This window comes from Desmodus rotundus, chromosome 11 (assembly GCF_022682495.2).
Source record: "Desmodus rotundus isolate HL8 chromosome 11, HLdesRot8A.1, whole genome shotgun sequence".
NCBI classification, from domain to species: domain Eukaryota; kingdom Metazoa; phylum Chordata; class Mammalia; order Chiroptera; family Phyllostomidae; genus Desmodus; species Desmodus rotundus.
Window position 1 is genome coordinate 102,515,372 of NC_071397.1, and position 15,512 is coordinate 102,530,883.

Genomic DNA, 15,512 nt, shown 5'->3' on the forward strand with positions numbered 1-15,512 from the left:
GGGGTGGGGGGGACCGTGGAGGGTCTGGAATGCTGCCGAGGTCTCTCACGTAAGAATGACTCTTAGGTCTGACACATCACTTTCTAATGCACCATTCTGTCTCTGACTCAAAACGTCGGCAGAGAGTGGCAGTGACAAGAGGGAAGAAACAAAGTTGCTTTCAGGGAGGAAGGGACTCCTGTGTGTCTGTTCGCACGCAGTTACCGCGTGTGACCCGGCTTCCTCTGCAGGCGCGGGGGGGGGGGGGGGGGGGGGGGAAGACGGATGGCTCGGAGCCGTGCACTCACACGGCCGGCCATTACAGACTCCTCCTGCGCACTTGGATGGCCTCACCGGGCGAGAATTAAATTCTGTCCCTGAGCTAAGGCTTCTGAGCTCTCTTCTGTGTTCAGCCAGAGAGCAGGCTCATGCCCGCAGCTGTCCCTAAATAAGTAGTGACTTGGAGCAAGGTCACGGAGCCTACGGGTTGTGGGTCTGAGCTCGGAGGAGGGGGAGACGGGCAGGGCCTGGGGCCAGGCCTCACCCCGGGTCAGCTCCCTCCTCCACTGGCGGCTTCCCCCACCCAGGAGTGGGTCACTGCAGGAAAACCCAGGGACCAGTGTGGCTTCGGAGAGCCCTGCCTGGGAAGGACAGAGGTCTCTGTGGTCATCGAAGCTGCCTGACAGGTGTCGTACCAGGTGATGTGGAGGGGAACCTCGAGCCCATTGGGAATGGGTCCCCTCAGAGGTGCCCCCGGAGCCCTGCTGTGTCAGCTCAGAGACTCCGGTAGGAGCTCAGGTGGAGACTCAGGCGCAGATGGAGGCCAGGGTGCTCCCTCTGGCCGCCTGCCTGCCCGCCCCACCCCACCGCTGGCCTCTGCGAACAAAAGCCCGCTTGCTGTCCTTTGGGCCAGAGGCCCTGCACTGGGCAGCTCCGCGGCCGGTGGGTCTGGGCCTGTCCGCCCGGATTCACAGCACAGCGAGGAGTCAGCAGGGCCGGCAGAATAGCTCTCATTTCAGAAGTAAACTGTCGACGTCCTTCAGCGTCAGAGTCCTAAAGCTTTTAGACATACGCCTGGCTGATGCACAGTCTGGTTTATGACGAATGTGTATCGTTTTTAGTGAGGCACTGTGCTTCGCCGCATTTGGGGACCCAGTTGTCCTGATGAGGGCCACCATCCCCTCTGAGGTTCAGAGCGCAGGATGGACACGGGAAGCCCCCGGGGCACCGGACCATCGGCCCTGACACACCCAAAGGCTCATGTCTTCCACTTCTTCCCAAGGGAATAGCCAACAAGAATCATTCCTGTTAGAAAGCAACGCTGTCCCGGTGGTGGTGGGCTTTCTCTGTGGACCGTCATCTCCTCCTCCGGGGGTGGGGGGTGGGGTGGAGCTCTGTTCCCTCTCAGCAATTACCTCCCGCCCCCCCCCCCCCGGAGAAGCCCGAGTGGTTTTCTGATGAGTGTGTTTAGGGGTGTGGAAACTGACCCGAAACCCGAAGAGGCACCTGCTTCGGCAGCTACCAGGCACCTGGGCGATGAGAACAAGAAACTCAGGTGTGAAAGGCACTTGGGAGAACCGCACCAGCGTCCCAGCCAGCTCATCCGTAGTGCACCCCCGCCCGGCGTTCCCAGACGTCTCTCCTTTCCAGGGGAAGCGGCCACGCTCTGTGCGTCCTGTGGTCTCTGACAGCTGTGCGTGCCCCACTCTGTTTACTCCAGGTTGTCCTGGTGCCAAGAAGAATGAGTTTCTAACGAGTGTCCTGGACGCGCTGTCCACTGACATGGTCCACGCCGTCTCCGACCCCTCCTCCTCCAGCAGGTACGTGGCACTTGACCGCCGAGCGAGGGGCTGGGAAGACGCCGCCCAAACCGGAGGAAACGTGGGGAGTGAGCGTCCCAGTCTGGCCCCTCGCTGTCCGAGGCCTGGTCGGCTGCCCTGGACACCGCAGGGTGGGTGGGCATGTAGGCCTCTCCCCACAGGGAGGAGCCTCCTGGGCTTGTAGGTGCTCCCGCAGCGGGTTTTTGTCATGTGACTGAGCCACTGAAGACACTGCCCTGTTGGGGACACGGGACTTCCCGGGGTCCCTGCAGGCGGGGGTGGATGGGCAGAGGAGATGGGGGAGCCCTCGTTCAGACGATGTGACACTTTGGGACGGCACCTCGGAGCGGTGGGCTGGACCTTAAACACTGCGTGTGACAGCGTTCCCTCAAAGTGCGTTTGTTGGGGGAAATCCCGCATACAACATAGAACTACCACCTTAACCATGGGTGCTGGTTCGAGACCCGACCCGCTCAGGGCTCAAGACTCCAGCTCCGGAACGGGACATACTCCCTCTCTGGACCTGGGTGTCCCTGCTGGGGGTGCTTCTCATGTCCTGAGAGACGTCTGTCCGTTCGTCTCCTGCCCCTAACAGCCAGGCGAGGGCAGCGCCCAGGGGCCCCTGGGCGAGGACCATTTTCTGAAGGAGACCCTCACGGTCTCCGGTCCTCTCTCCCGCTCCCAGCCCCGCACCCCCATCTCTTCTTCTGGATCTGGGCTTCCCGTCCCCTCCTCTCTCTCTGTCTTAGCCTGAGAGTCAAGGGAACAGAGAGGCAGTGACAATGGAGATTGTTATAAGAGGATAGTAAGTTAAACTTTCAAAGGCCCCAGAGTCGCCGAGATTTAACATGGACACCTCACGTTGACGTGGAAAGATGCTCGTGTGTGAAAAGCTGAAACAAACCAGTCTGAGAGCCTGGGAAGACTCAGCTGCGCCCGGGAGCTGCGCCCGTGGGTGCCGAGCTCCCTCTTCCCAGGAAGGGGCGCACAGCCGTCCCCCCCCCAGCCCCCCGCAGCCAGCGTGCAGAGCCCAGCAGCCCCGAGGGGAGATGGTAGACTTTTCATACTCCCTCGCCTTCCCCTCAGGGACAAGGCTTGCCTTAACGTGTGGGATGGTTTTCAAACCCTGACTCAAATCCAGGCCTTGTAGAATAGAGAATTTTTTTAATTCAGGGGGAAACGTCTAGGTGCCACTTCCAGGTGTGTTTCATTTGCACCTGTCATCGTCCCTGAAACAGAGTGACCCGCGTGTGAAGGAGGAGAGACCCTCGGGGCCCTGGGGTGGCAGGGGTCCTTCGCGTGAGAGCTGCCCGGCCAAGGCCGCGCCGCACAGACCCAAGGACAAGGCTGCTTTTGTCCCCCAGGACTCGGCCGGCGCCAAGCGCGTAGTTGGCACGTGCACAGTCAGTGCCGTTTGCAGCTTGGAAACCAGCCTGAAACATTTTTGCTGAATCCTTCTCTCTGAATTATTTTTAAATACACATTGCCTCCAATGGCAAGTCCAGCCGGGCTCAGGCACTGGGACCTTCTGGGGCGCACAGGGCAGCCTCCCGTGGGCGGACGAGGGCGGGGGTGGCGCGGCCGGCGCCCCTGACCACCGCTGTCCTTCCAGGCTCTCCGAGCCCGACCCCAGCCACACGCTGGAGGAGAGAGTGGTCCACTGGTATTTCAAACTCCTTGACAAAAACTCCAGTGGGGACATTGGCAAGAAGGAAATCAAGCCCTTCAAGAGATTCCTTCGGAAAAAATCCAAACCCAAAAAGTGCGTGAAGAAGTTCGTGGAGTACTGTGACGCGAACAACAACAAGTCCCTCTCCGTGCACGAGCTGATGGGCTGCCTGGGCGTCACGCGGGAGGAGGCCAAGGCCGGCAGCAGGAAGCGGCACAGTAAGTCCGTCCCCTCCCTGCCCCTGGCCACAGGCCTGTCTGTCGGCCGCCCCCAAATCCGAGGTCGTCCTAAGGTCCGAGGCAGAGGGTCATGGGTACCAGCAGGACACCTGTCCACGGAGCAGGGAGAGACCCCGGGGACCCCAGGCAGGAGGGAAAGGGGTGACAGGCATGGGGCTGAGGACGTCTCATTGCTCCCGCTGCGCCGGATGCCCATCCAAAGGTGGCGGCCTCAGTGTTTGCGGCCCTGTCCTGGGCCTGTTGGCGATGACCGGCTAGCCCTGCGTGTGGCCTGCAGCCCGAGGCGCCAGCCGGGTTAGGAGCAGTGGGATCCTTCCTGTGAGCGCAGCCTTCCGTCTGCCTGCTGGAGGACGCGTGTTAGCGCGTCCACTCACCGTTGCGTGCGTGTTTTAGGTGGGCCTGGCCCTGTAAACAACTGTCACCAAAGGAAAGCCCTCTGGTTCGTGGTCCCAAACGTCCCCAGCAGAGACATGTGGCAAGTGCTGCCGGCTAGCCGCTGGGGATGCTGGAAGAGCCACTTTACATGGGGAAGGGCCTCATTTTCTCCTGTGGACAGAAGCCAGCACCAGGAGGGTGCACCAGGGTCCCTCCCCTCCCTGCCCCCGCGCCTGTCATTCTCGCATCAGCTGCAGCCACACACCTGAACAAGGCGACGTGTGTGAGCAGGTTCCGCAGCCCCGGGCCCCTCGGGCCCTGTCGGTCCTGTGTTGGCAGCTCAGCTCTGAGGTGGGGACAACGCAGCCGACCCAGCCGGGGGCTTCCCGAAGGCAGCCCTTGTCGGCTCCTCATTGCTCCTGTGTCCCGGTACCTGTCCTCGTAGTCACTCCATACGGTGCCATGGAATCGGTCCCGGGCTGGGGGTGTGTAGCTGTGGAACATTTTTGCTTGTTTGTTGGTGACAGGTTCACTGGGGCAACAGCACGCTGTGTGGTGAAGACGGGGCGCAGAGCCTCTGCACCCCACATTGTGCTCAACACATCTGGCCTGGAGGCCAAGGGCAAGTGCAGGGCCGTCCCCTCGCCCTCTGAGTGGGGTGGCCGTGCCGCCTCCCGGCAGGAGGACAGCTCAGCACCTCTGTCCTGCGTGGGGGTCTGTCCCTCCACTCTCTGATCGGGACAGGCTTAGAGCCCCATAGTGATGGGGACTTTCTGGGTGTCCATGGGCACATGAAGGAGCAGCCAGCCCCCCGAGGGGAAGAGCCCAGGAGGGGATGCTGGGCCGGTGCCGTCTGCATTGTGAAGTTGGAGGTGATGCGGGGCTCTGACGGTGGAGGGGACTGTCCCGGGAGCCCTGGGGGCTGAGCCGGGTGTCACCGGCTGTCTTCCATGGGTCCCGCTGCGTCTCCAGGGGCCACAGACGAGCGCGTTTCCTCTGGCGTGTGCCCCATTCGGCACTGGGGTGCCATCTGCTCCCGGGCTGGCAGCACCCCCACCAGCGTCCCTGGGGCCTGAGCTGGGGGAAGCGTTCACACGCAGAGGACGGGGCACGGCCCAGGGCCCACGGGCTCGCAGGAAGTCCTCTTGCTTCTGGGGCCACATCTTCTGGGCCCGGGGCGTCTGCACACCCCGAGGGAGGGACACGGGCAGCGTGGGAGCCGGGGGCAGCAGGGTCTCTCTGGCCATGACGGTCACTCACGAGAAACGCTGGTCAGCAGGAGCGCTGTCACCTCCTTCAGGTCCCCGAGAGGGAACGGACAGGTCTGAGTTTTACTGTCCTGTCAGGACCTGAGGAAATCGTCTGTGACTCCCCCCAACCTCAGATAAGCTAGAATTTGTTAAAAGCGGTTATTTTGTCAAAAATGAGCCTTAGGCATTTGGAAACATAATTAGTTGTTCCTGGAACCCTTTTACTTTCCCTGCAAACTTTTCTAAGTTTTCTCCTACTTTTTTTTCAGTCCGGTTATCAGTCATTTTTTCTTCTCCTGTGTGATCTGAGTCAGTGAAAAGGTAGAGAAACCCGGACGTTCGGGGAGGGCTGGGCGGGACTTGCTGCACGTCCAAACCGTCCCCGGTTTCGTCTGCCCCCTTGACGCTTGCTCACGCGTAGCAATTCGCGCTGATCCTGGAAACAGGAGGAATCAGTAAAGGGCATGAGCAACTGCGGCCTTTCGTCCTCAGACAGAATCAGACCTACATCCGTGTTCTTCCGAAAGGCACTTCTGCGCTACACACGTGCACATCCGTGTGCTGCGACTTTTGCATGTGAAGGCGTCACATACATACTTTGTCATCACACCTACACACAGGCAGTCACACAAGATTTCCATTGAAGTTGTTGCGACAAAGATAAATCATTGGAAAGTTTCATCAACACTTTCACGATTACAAAAAATGAAAGAAAAGTGACTAAAAACTTTTAAGAAATGATCACGCCAAAGAAGAGCAAAGTCAGAAAAGATTACGTCGCGCCCTCCTGGCTCCCCAAAGCGACCGCCGCGGAGGAGCCAGCAACCGGGAGGAAGCCCCCCCACAGCAGACGGGCTTTTCAGCCGCATCGCCCGCCGGCCCCAGCCGCTGCCAGGCCGGCTGCCTGCGTGGTGTCACCTGCAAAGCCTCTGCCGTCAGCTCTCCACACCCCCACCCCCAGCACGGGGCCTGGGGACAGTCCTTTCCTGTCCCCGCATCCTCCCTCGATGGCCGTCCCCTAGGGGTCACCGTGACACTGTGAGCTCTGTCCCGCTGACGTGAGTCGGCGGACGGCCTTGTGTTCCTGCCCTTCGCACATTTCGGACGGTGCCTTCGAAGCAGGGCCTTCGCGGCGGTGCCTGGAGGGAAACCCTGCCCTGGGCGTCGTCAATGGAATGCGCGCTTCTCCTCTACGCTGCGGAAAGGTTTCTTTTTTCTCCTCAGTGCGGAAAGATGTGAACGTTTGCCATTGCAGCTCATCTTCTACCCTTAGCTGCCTGCTAGGGCCAGGGAGGCGAGCTGGTCATGAGAGAGATGGAGGAGAGACCGACAGCCGGCTTGGCTCGGGGTGGACGCGGCGCTACGGCTGTAATAGCTCTTCAGAGGAGGCCCGGGGCCCCAAAGCCTGATCTCCCCGAGTCGTCATTTCACGGAAAGCAGCGCGGCTGCAAGTGCCCCAGTCCTGGAATCGCCCAAACCTACCGCTGGGGAACCGTCCACTGTCTGCACTTATTCAATGGTTTTGCGATTTTCTCGGAGCCCTTGGGTTTTGCCCTTTCCCGGGGCTGCGTTTGCTTCACTGCAGCAAGAGGCCGGGGCTCTGCAAGGGGGAGGGCTTTGCTCTTTACTCAGGGTTTTTACCCCGTAGCTAGAAGTCAACAGTTACGGCGTTTGGGGTGAAACATGCTGCCCTCTGTGGACTGATTTCTTCAAAAGATATTTGCTGAAAAATATATGTATGCTGGAGGAGGGCTCCCTGCTCTAAAAATTGGCAAAAGGATGGCACACGGACTCGAGTTCGCCTGTGAGAGCGGAAGCAAGTGGCACAATGACCGGGGCAGCGGCGGGTGCAGGGTCAGGGCTGAGCTCTGGGTGTGTGACGGGCGGGACAGGCATCTCACGTGGTGGCCCTTCCGTCAGGAGTCCAAGGAGGTGCTGAGGGAGCATCTGGCCGGAGGGACAGCAGGGCCCAGAGCAGGAGCCCAGGCCCAGGAGGGCTGGACGCAGGGTGACGGCCGGTGGACAGGCCAGTGGTGTGTGTGGGGCACAGAGCCCAACCCCGTGGAGGGACTTTGCCCTGAACTGGAGGTCATCAAAGGGTTGACAAGGAAGACTGAGGGAGAGTCAGGGGTCACCGGGGAGATCAGGGATGTGGACACCGGGGGCCACTGGGATCCAAGTGTGTAGTTGAAACCAAGTGCTGGAGAGCCAGAGTGTGTGGTCGAGGGGAGGGGAGAGGCTGCGTCCGCTGGGACAGGGAGGAGCCCAGGAGGGCGGAAGGCCATCCCAGGGCCTCAGAGAGCAGGGGGGAGAGGGAGGAGCTGGCCGCAGTGTGTGTGTGGGCGGGGGGGTGGATGATGGCAATGCCCTGCAGAGGAGGGCTGAAGCCACCAGGGTGAGGGCTGTGGTCCTGGCCCATCTGCCCCTCCTGCTCCGCCCCTCAGGGCCATGAGTGAGACCCCGTGGGGTGCACCCCGCATCTCCCTTGTGTCCCCGCTCCCATTTCCTGGGGAAAGCTATTTTCAGCCACACGCGTTTGAGTCTCATGATTTAAATAGAAAACCAAGAGGTTTGAGAGAAGTGGTGTGGCACCCAGGGCCTCGTTCCCGGGCTCCTGGCTGAGTCCCCTCCTGGGGACGCCTGAGAAGCACGGGAAGACCGGCCGCACCTTGGCGGGCAGGCCTTTGGAGTGTCTGGCACAACGAAACATCCCCCCGAAGCTGGATGGCGCACTTGTCTGGTTAGAAAGTGTTTGCAGTGGGGCTGGCGTGGCGTCCGCGCCCTCTCTGTCTGCCTCCGGGAGGCGGGTCTGCTGGGGGGGGGGCGGCTTCCTAGGGGGTGCCAGTCCCTCCCCGAAGAAGTATCCCCAGCTCTCCACGAAAGGAGCGGTGTTCGGTGTGTAACATCTCCTGTTTTTCCCCTGCAGCCCCTAAAGGAAATGCGGAGAGCACTTCTAATAGACAGGTGAGTCTGGGCTTTAACCTTCGTGACTTGCTGGCTTGCTCACAGGCAGTAAACACTCAGGGTTCTGCAGCCTTGGGAAGCGCACCCAAGGGTACCTCCCGGGGTCCCGTCAGCAGTCTGCAGGTTAAGTCACCTGAGACATTCTGCCTCAATGTTTTCTTTTTGATATTTGAAATTTCAGTTGTTTTTAGGAAACCGTCGGAGGCCCCTTGTTTTGTAGAGATAAATGGCTGTTTTTAGGCAGTTCTCCAGAACTGCCTAATGTACTGCATCTCGTACATTTTATCTGAGGAGACGGCGGGGACAGGAGGCCTGCGGGGTGTCCAGGGGGACAGGCCCTTTCCATCAGGGGCCCCGATGAGCCACGTGCGCGGCCCCAGCGGGATTTTCGGTTTCCCGCCGGGGCCATACCCACCCTGCGTCTGTGAGTCTGTGTTCTCCCTGCGCAATTAGAGACGATCACGGCGCACCGAGCCGCAGCCCGTCCTAGGTCTAGAATGTTCTCTGGGAGAGAAACGTGAGCGGACTGGTTCCCCTCCCTCCGGGCTGGGAAAGCCCCCCTTCCGCAGGACCACACGCCAGCGTGTTTACTCTGTCTCCCGTCTGAAGTCGGCCGACCTTCCCCGGGGCCGGCCCGGTGTTGGTTGTGGGCGTGCAGAGGCCGTCCCCCACACACTGTGGGTGCCACTGAAAACCGGTTCATCAGAAAGGCGTGTGAGACCGGGTCCTTTGTTCGGCAGATGTCTGTGGTTTTAACTCTTTAACCCTTGCGCGAATCACTTAGCTTTAGAGGGCTGCTGGCCCGAGAGTAGGGACCCTTCCGGGCGCGGGACCCACAGAGGCCTCCTCGGCAAGCATGGTGGCCAGCCCGCACTGCCCACGCTCCAAGCCTTTTCCCAGCCGAGGGGCTCTCCCGCTCTCCCTGGGGTGTCTGAGGGTCACCCCAACCTCAGTGCTGTTCTAGTCAGACCGGTTCTGCACCCGCACCCCTCACACCGACACCGTGTGGTCAGTCACACACCTCAGGCGACAAACAGAGGAGGTCCGGGTTTTGAACAAATTGCTTCTCGACCAGCCTTTCGGGAAGAGTCAAGTTTGAGAACGGAGGTTCCCCTGATTCAGCAGCTGGTGCTGCAGTGCGTGGCTCTGGGCTTGGGCGGGACGCTGTGGCTTCCGTGGTGCGGTAGTGGAAGACGGCAAACGTTCGTCAGCAGCACAGAGCAGCACCAGGCAGCCACGTGTTTCGCCTGTGAACAGCCAGAGGCAGGAAGAACTACATGCAGGGAGACTCAGACGCATGAGCTGAAATCTAACTGGAAAGTGGTCTGGGTCCCTCGGCCACTTCTCCAGTTTCCACTGAGATTCAGAAGTGATCAGAGTGGGATCCCCGGGCTGGTGTCCTAGCGGGTTCACGTTAGTGCCAGGCCCTCCTGCACCACCTCGGACCAGCCCCCATAACAGCAGAACCCCCGGGGGCTCCCTTTTGTCCCCATGTCCCGACCACAGAGCCCTCCCTGGCCTGCTTCAGAGACAGGCCCCTCTGTCCTCAGCACCTGTGCACCCCTTCCTCAGGGGACCAAAGCCAGCCAACGGCCAGTTAAGTCCTGACACAGGAGCCCGGAGCACCCAAAGCGCTAGGGACAGGCTCACTTGGAAAAACAAATCGGGAAGGCTGCACCTGGCTTCTCCTTTCGTCCGAAATTACTTGTAACTTGGCACAGAATCCGAGCCCTTCAAACAAACCTTTCCAGTGGCGTTTCCCCCGGGAGAGGGAAAGTGCTGTGTGGGAAGAAGGAAAAGAAAGGGGAGGAGCCAAGAGGCCTTTCTGGAATTCAGGACATAAATTAGATCATCAAAGTTACTTTGTGCATTAACCCAAGGCTAGAGGAACTCCCGTAGAACGTTTTGTGTGTTGAGTCCACTCACAACACGAGGAGTTGGTGCTGATTTTCCCAACCGTCGCGTCTCGCTTCCCCTGCGGCTGCGGGTGGCCGAGCGGCGGGCAGTGTGGGCAGTTAGGAGGCACCCAGAATGCCTTCGCTGTTTCCGTGAGTCCTCACAGCCAGAACCACCCGCCTGTCACGTGCGTGTATTTCCCCCTGATGTCACGCCCTCTCTTCTGAGTCACTGCTACTCATTTCCACGTACTGCCTGCCCCTCGTCCCCAGCGGATAGTTCCGTCTTACCCGCAGATGGCGGCCGCAGCCTCCCCAGATTAGGCAAGCGAGTGACTAACGGCACCTCTGTTTTTGTCTCTGCAGCCGAGGAACCAAGGATGAGCAGCGGGCCCGGCCACAGCGCCCCAGACGCGTGGGAGAATCCCTCACCAAAACGCAATTAAAAATCGGAAACAAAAACACATAGTATTTGCACTTTGTACTTCAAATGTCAGTTCACGTAGTAGAAACGAGGTTTTCAAACAGACTGCTTTGATCTGTGAAGAGGGAGGGACTGGCTTCGGCGGACGAATCGCATACCACATGTGGTCCCCTCCACGTCGGATGTCTGTGCTGTCTGGGCCCTGTGTGTCCGAGTGGAGGGTGGTGGCCTGGGGCCTGCGGCTCCAGCCCCGTGGCTGCTTGGTGGCGTTCACGCCCTGCCAGCCGCTGCATGGAGACATATTGTCCTCGTGGCCTCCTGGGGCCCCTGCTGGAACTTTGCGCTTCCTGGGTCCCTACAGGTTTGTCACCTGCCACCGTCCCAGAGCACAGTGGCACATGCCCCCAGGCCATGTGTTTCTCGGACTCAGCTCATTTGTTCTGCTTTCCCGAGGTCCCGTTCCTGCCATGTTTGCAGCCACAGCAGTAGGCTGGTGACTGTGGGTCCAGGGGACAGTCCCCTGCTTTGCCACTTCAAGCGTGGGCACCGGCTAACCAGGCAGTAAAACCAACGCTGGCGCGCTGGCCCTGCTGCCCAGGCAGCGGGAGGCCTCCGACGGTTGGAAAAGCAAGTGTATTCAGGCGGTGACCGCGCGCCTGCGCCTTTCCTCTCGCACCTGGCCTCGCCACCCGGAGCCCCTGGCAGGTGAAATTGTCACCTGAACGACTCTGGACGGTCTCCTCAAAGAAGGCACAGCCGGGATAAGCTATGCCTGGGGGGTGCCATCTCCTCCAAACTCATCCCTGGGCAAGTCCTCCGGGTGGCACTGGGGAGGGGGTGGGCAGGTCAGGAACCGGACGCCCACCCTGTGAGCCACAGAACCAGCCGGTGGTGGTCAGGGGCCACTGTCAGCACTGGACAGCCGTCAGGGAGAGGCCACGGCACTGTGGCTCCAGAGCGGGTGCCGGGAGCCATGTGCAGAGAAGCCCCTGTAGCCCTCTGCCCGCCCCCCACATGCGTGCCGTGTGTGGTGGCCCCGTGACTGTGCGGGAGGACGTGCTGTGCGGCTGCTTCCTTATTTAAACTGCGGAGTAAAAGCTGAGATTTTGAGCCACAAACCAGCTCAAGTGCGTGTCATCGTTGCTTAGGAAACAGTTACGACCCCAAATTTACTGGATAATCTTGTGTATCTCTGAACTTTGATTAATCATTTTTCTTAGAGTGAAATAAAATCTGCTATGGAAACTGTCCTTCGTCTTTTCTTTCTGGCTGAAAGCAGAGCTTTACAGTGGTTTGATTTTAAGTGTCGGCCATCGGGGAGGAAAGGACAGGGCGCTGGGCCGGAATGAGCTGGAATCTGGCTCCGCCCCGCGGCTGGGTGACTTTGGACGGTTCCTGAGCCTTTTCCTGCTTCAGTTCCCTGCGGGTGCGGGGACACAGCTCCGGGGAGAGGTTCAGGGAGAGGGTGTGTGGGACATACCCTTGTTTGGCGAAAGAGAAAGTCCCAGCCAAGCCCCGAGGACACTGGTCCCATGCCCGATGCCACGGGGACCACAGGGGACACACAAAGGCTGTTGTGATGAAAGCGGATGCTGCTCCCTGCGTCTCATGCCCGGGCCCCGTCCTGGTTAGACCCCGGGATGCTCCGCTCAGCCGCCGCGGCAGCTTTTTTCCACCTCTCCCTCGTTTTATTGCGGTGTGGCCGACACTGGCGCTGCATGAATTTGCGTGCACGGCGTAACGACTTGGCGTGCCTGCACTGTGAAACGGGCCCCCCGTGCCCCCGTGTGCAGACCGCCCCTCCCCACACAGACACAGGGAGCGGCGGCTTTCCCTGTGGGGAGAGCGCGTGGGGTCCACACTCTGGGCCCCCGTCACGTGCTCCCAGGGCAGTGCTAACGACAGTCGCCATGCTGTGGCGTCCTGCCCGGCAGGCCCCCTATGGACTCCCGGCCCTCTCCTGCCCAGAGAAGAGGGACTTTTGTCCACCCCAGTAGCTGCGTGGCCGCTGTGCCGTGGGGATGAGGCCGGGATGGAGGGCGGAGAAGGGCCGCTGTTGGGAAGGCCCCCCGGGGGGGGGGGAAGGCAGGCAGGACAGGGTTCCAGCAGGTGGGTGGGGACAGATAACGTGTGAGGGAGGCTGAAGGGGATGCACCACGGCTGGTGAGCGGAGGGCCCGAGAGTCTGCCGGCGGGGAGCCAGCGCACGGGGCAACCGCTGGCCGCCCCAGATGGTTCTCATTGCCGAGCACTAAGATGCAAATCTGAGCAGAGCCTGCTCGCCCCTGCGTCCCGCACAGCTGGTGTTCCTGAAGGACGCCCCTCCCCCGCCGCCCTCCCCCCTGTCTGATGTTTGAAACCTCCGCTCAGGACATCACTTACTTTCAAGGGCACTGACCGGCTCGTCAGTCACACCCGTGAAGTGACACCGGCCCTTTGTGGGTAAGTTACCAGGTGGAAAGTGTCAGCGTTTTTGTTATCAGTGTGCAGAAAGGACGCACATAATCTGAAACTGCCAGGTGGGCCACATGTGGCCGGCCAAGCTGGCCGGAGAAAGTAGGAGTGTGTCCCGCACCCCCTCGGCCCGTGGTGACGGAGGTGGCGGTGATGGTGGTGGTGGTGATGATGGTGATGATAACAATGGCGATTGATGGTTTTTTCCCTTCACACACACTGCTCCACAGGCCGTGATCTGGAATACGTTTTTGACGAGTTAGATACGTAGCCCTTTTTGGTACTTCTTCATCCTAAGAGGTGGTGTGAGCTATCTTTCGCGGCAGCGCTATGAACAAGAATGAGCCAGAGTGGCGCTGAGCCACGGGACCTGGGTGGGAGGGCTGTGAGAGCAGCTGGTGCCGGCGCCAACCCGTCACAGTCCCACATGCTCCTGGGGGTCCAGGCTTCTTCTCCCCCCGTGTAGCCGTGTGTGTGCGTGTGTGTGCGTGTGTGTGTGTGTGTACGTGTGTGTCTATAACCAAGACTGAGGGACATCCACTCACAGCGTCTCTCCCCCCGAGGGACCCTGGTCTCTTCTCCCAGCGCGTTCAGCTGGCTGCAGGAGGTCCACCCCGATGGGTTAGATGCTCATCTCATCTGAAAGACCCCTTTGTAGGATGTCTAGATTCGCGTGTGACCCAAAAATGGGGGCCAGGGCCTCGCCTCGCCGACACGCAGAATCAACCGCCTGCTGACGCATGAATGGGTCGGATGCAGAGCGCCGAGTGGGCAGAGGCCCCATGAGGAGACAGAAGGGCTGGCATTGCCCCCACCCAGCGTTTCTGTCCAGCTCACTGGGCTCCTCCTGGTGGAAGGCAGCCACCACACTGTGCACGAGCCCCGGAGTCTCAGAGCCCGAGGGACGGGGCCTCTGTGTGGACACCATGCTGCCCTCGCAGCGAGGGGCCTGGGACCCCGCAGGGACACGCGGTGTGCCCAGGTTGCCCGGAGCAGACCCGTAGCTCTCTGAAGACGAAAACCGTTTCTGGGCTCCTCACACTGGCACAACCATCCTGGAAGCTGCCAGAAGGTGCTTGGGCAGGACCCTTCCCGCCCCTCACCCAGGCCTCCTGCCAGGGCTCTCTGTCCAGGCCTGTGCTGTGGCCACAGTCTTCCCAGGGAGGGCTGAGCACGGCGCTTCTGAACTGGCAAACTAACACACAGACAGAACAGCGAATGTCGGATTCGTAAATGAATGAGTGAACGATGCACCCACAGACACGGCCCCATGTGCCTTCACCAGCATCTCCGATGTGGGCGCCTCTCGGGTCCCCAGCCCCCTCGGATGAGCTCCAGGCCACGGGAGGAGGCCGCTGGGCCAGTGGGTGGTGCGCCTGGGCGGGGGGGCTGGCGTGCGTAGGTGACAAAATAACACGGAACCGCGTTTGCGGAACTCCTGGGTCTGCCCTCCCTTTTCCACACTCTGATCAAATCCAGGCCCGAAGCCGACTGGACAGGTGTTACTGTCTGCACCTTTCAAATGAGGACACGTGGGCTTGGGTGTGTCCGTCCCGGGTTGCAGAGGCACAGGCGGGCCGTCCAGGACTCACACCCAAGTCTCCTTCCCCGAGGGCCGCTGCTTCTGGGGTCCTGTTGCATGCAGGCCCAGCATCGAAGTGCTCGGGTCTCGTCTCAGGTAGCTCTGTCTTTGTAGAGGCCCCCGAGCTCCTCAGCAGTGTCGCTGCTGCACTGGAAATTGGCACCACGAAGGACGGTGCTTGCCGCGGAGGACGGCCGCTGCAGGGCCGGAGAAATATGCTCGCCAGGCCCTTGACTTGAAGTAAAAAAGCTGCGTTTGCAAAGCACAGGAAGAGGGAAAGGAAACCCGTCGCTGCTCAGGACGCTGCACACAACTGTTTGTTGTCGTCATCTGCTGCTCCCAAGCCCACCTCTCCCTAAGAATTCTCACTTCAGGGCAACGGAAAAGGAGGGTTTTCAAACGCCTCTCCTTCCAGAGCGGACCTCTCTGCCCTGCGCTTGGGCAGAAAGCGCGCCCTCCCTGTTTATTCTGCTCCCCTGGTCTGCCACCCCCCTCACCTCCAGAAAACAGCTGCTCTCCCAGAGGCGGGCACGGGGCCCCAGCTCAGCCTCACCGTGGCCAAGCTAATGCCGTCCTGATCCTCACAAAGAAGTGGCGGCACCTCCCCTTCCTCCAGCCTCCCCGCCTCGCCGGCTGCCACGAGGAAGCGTGGAAAGCGACGGCTTCCTCCGCAGCCGTTTGTGGAGAAGGCCATGTGCTCGTGCACGGACGCCGAGCCAGGCCTCGCGGGTGCAGAGTGGAAGTCCGCGGGGTTTCGAGCGCATTGCGATTCCAAACGTCAGGTCCTGCCTTTGAGAAAACGCTAACAGTTCAAAAACGTTTGGACATCAGATAACTATTACCAAGCAGCGTTCACATAAGT

General features: G+C 60.5%; 1 protein-coding gene across 2 annotated transcripts in view; it reads left to right on the forward strand.

Moving 5' to 3' along the window:
• The window catches only part of SMOC2 (SPARC related modular calcium binding 2), an 87,460-nt gene extending 75,595 nt beyond the window's left edge, over positions 1-11,865 (forward strand). For both annotated transcript variants that reach the window (XM_053914331.1, XM_053914332.2), the window contains exons 10-13: positions 1,700-1,799; positions 3,412-3,686; positions 8,259-8,296; positions 10,558-11,865. In XM_053914331.1, coding sequence (XP_053770306.1) covers positions 1,700-1,799; positions 3,412-3,686; positions 8,259-8,296; positions 10,558-10,575 — 431 coding nt within the window. In that variant the 3' untranslated portion in view covers positions 10,576-11,865. The remainder of the gene's footprint in view (positions 1-1,699; positions 1,800-3,411; positions 3,687-8,258; positions 8,297-10,557) is intronic.
• The last annotated feature ends 3,647 nt before the right edge of the window (positions 11,866-15,512 follow it).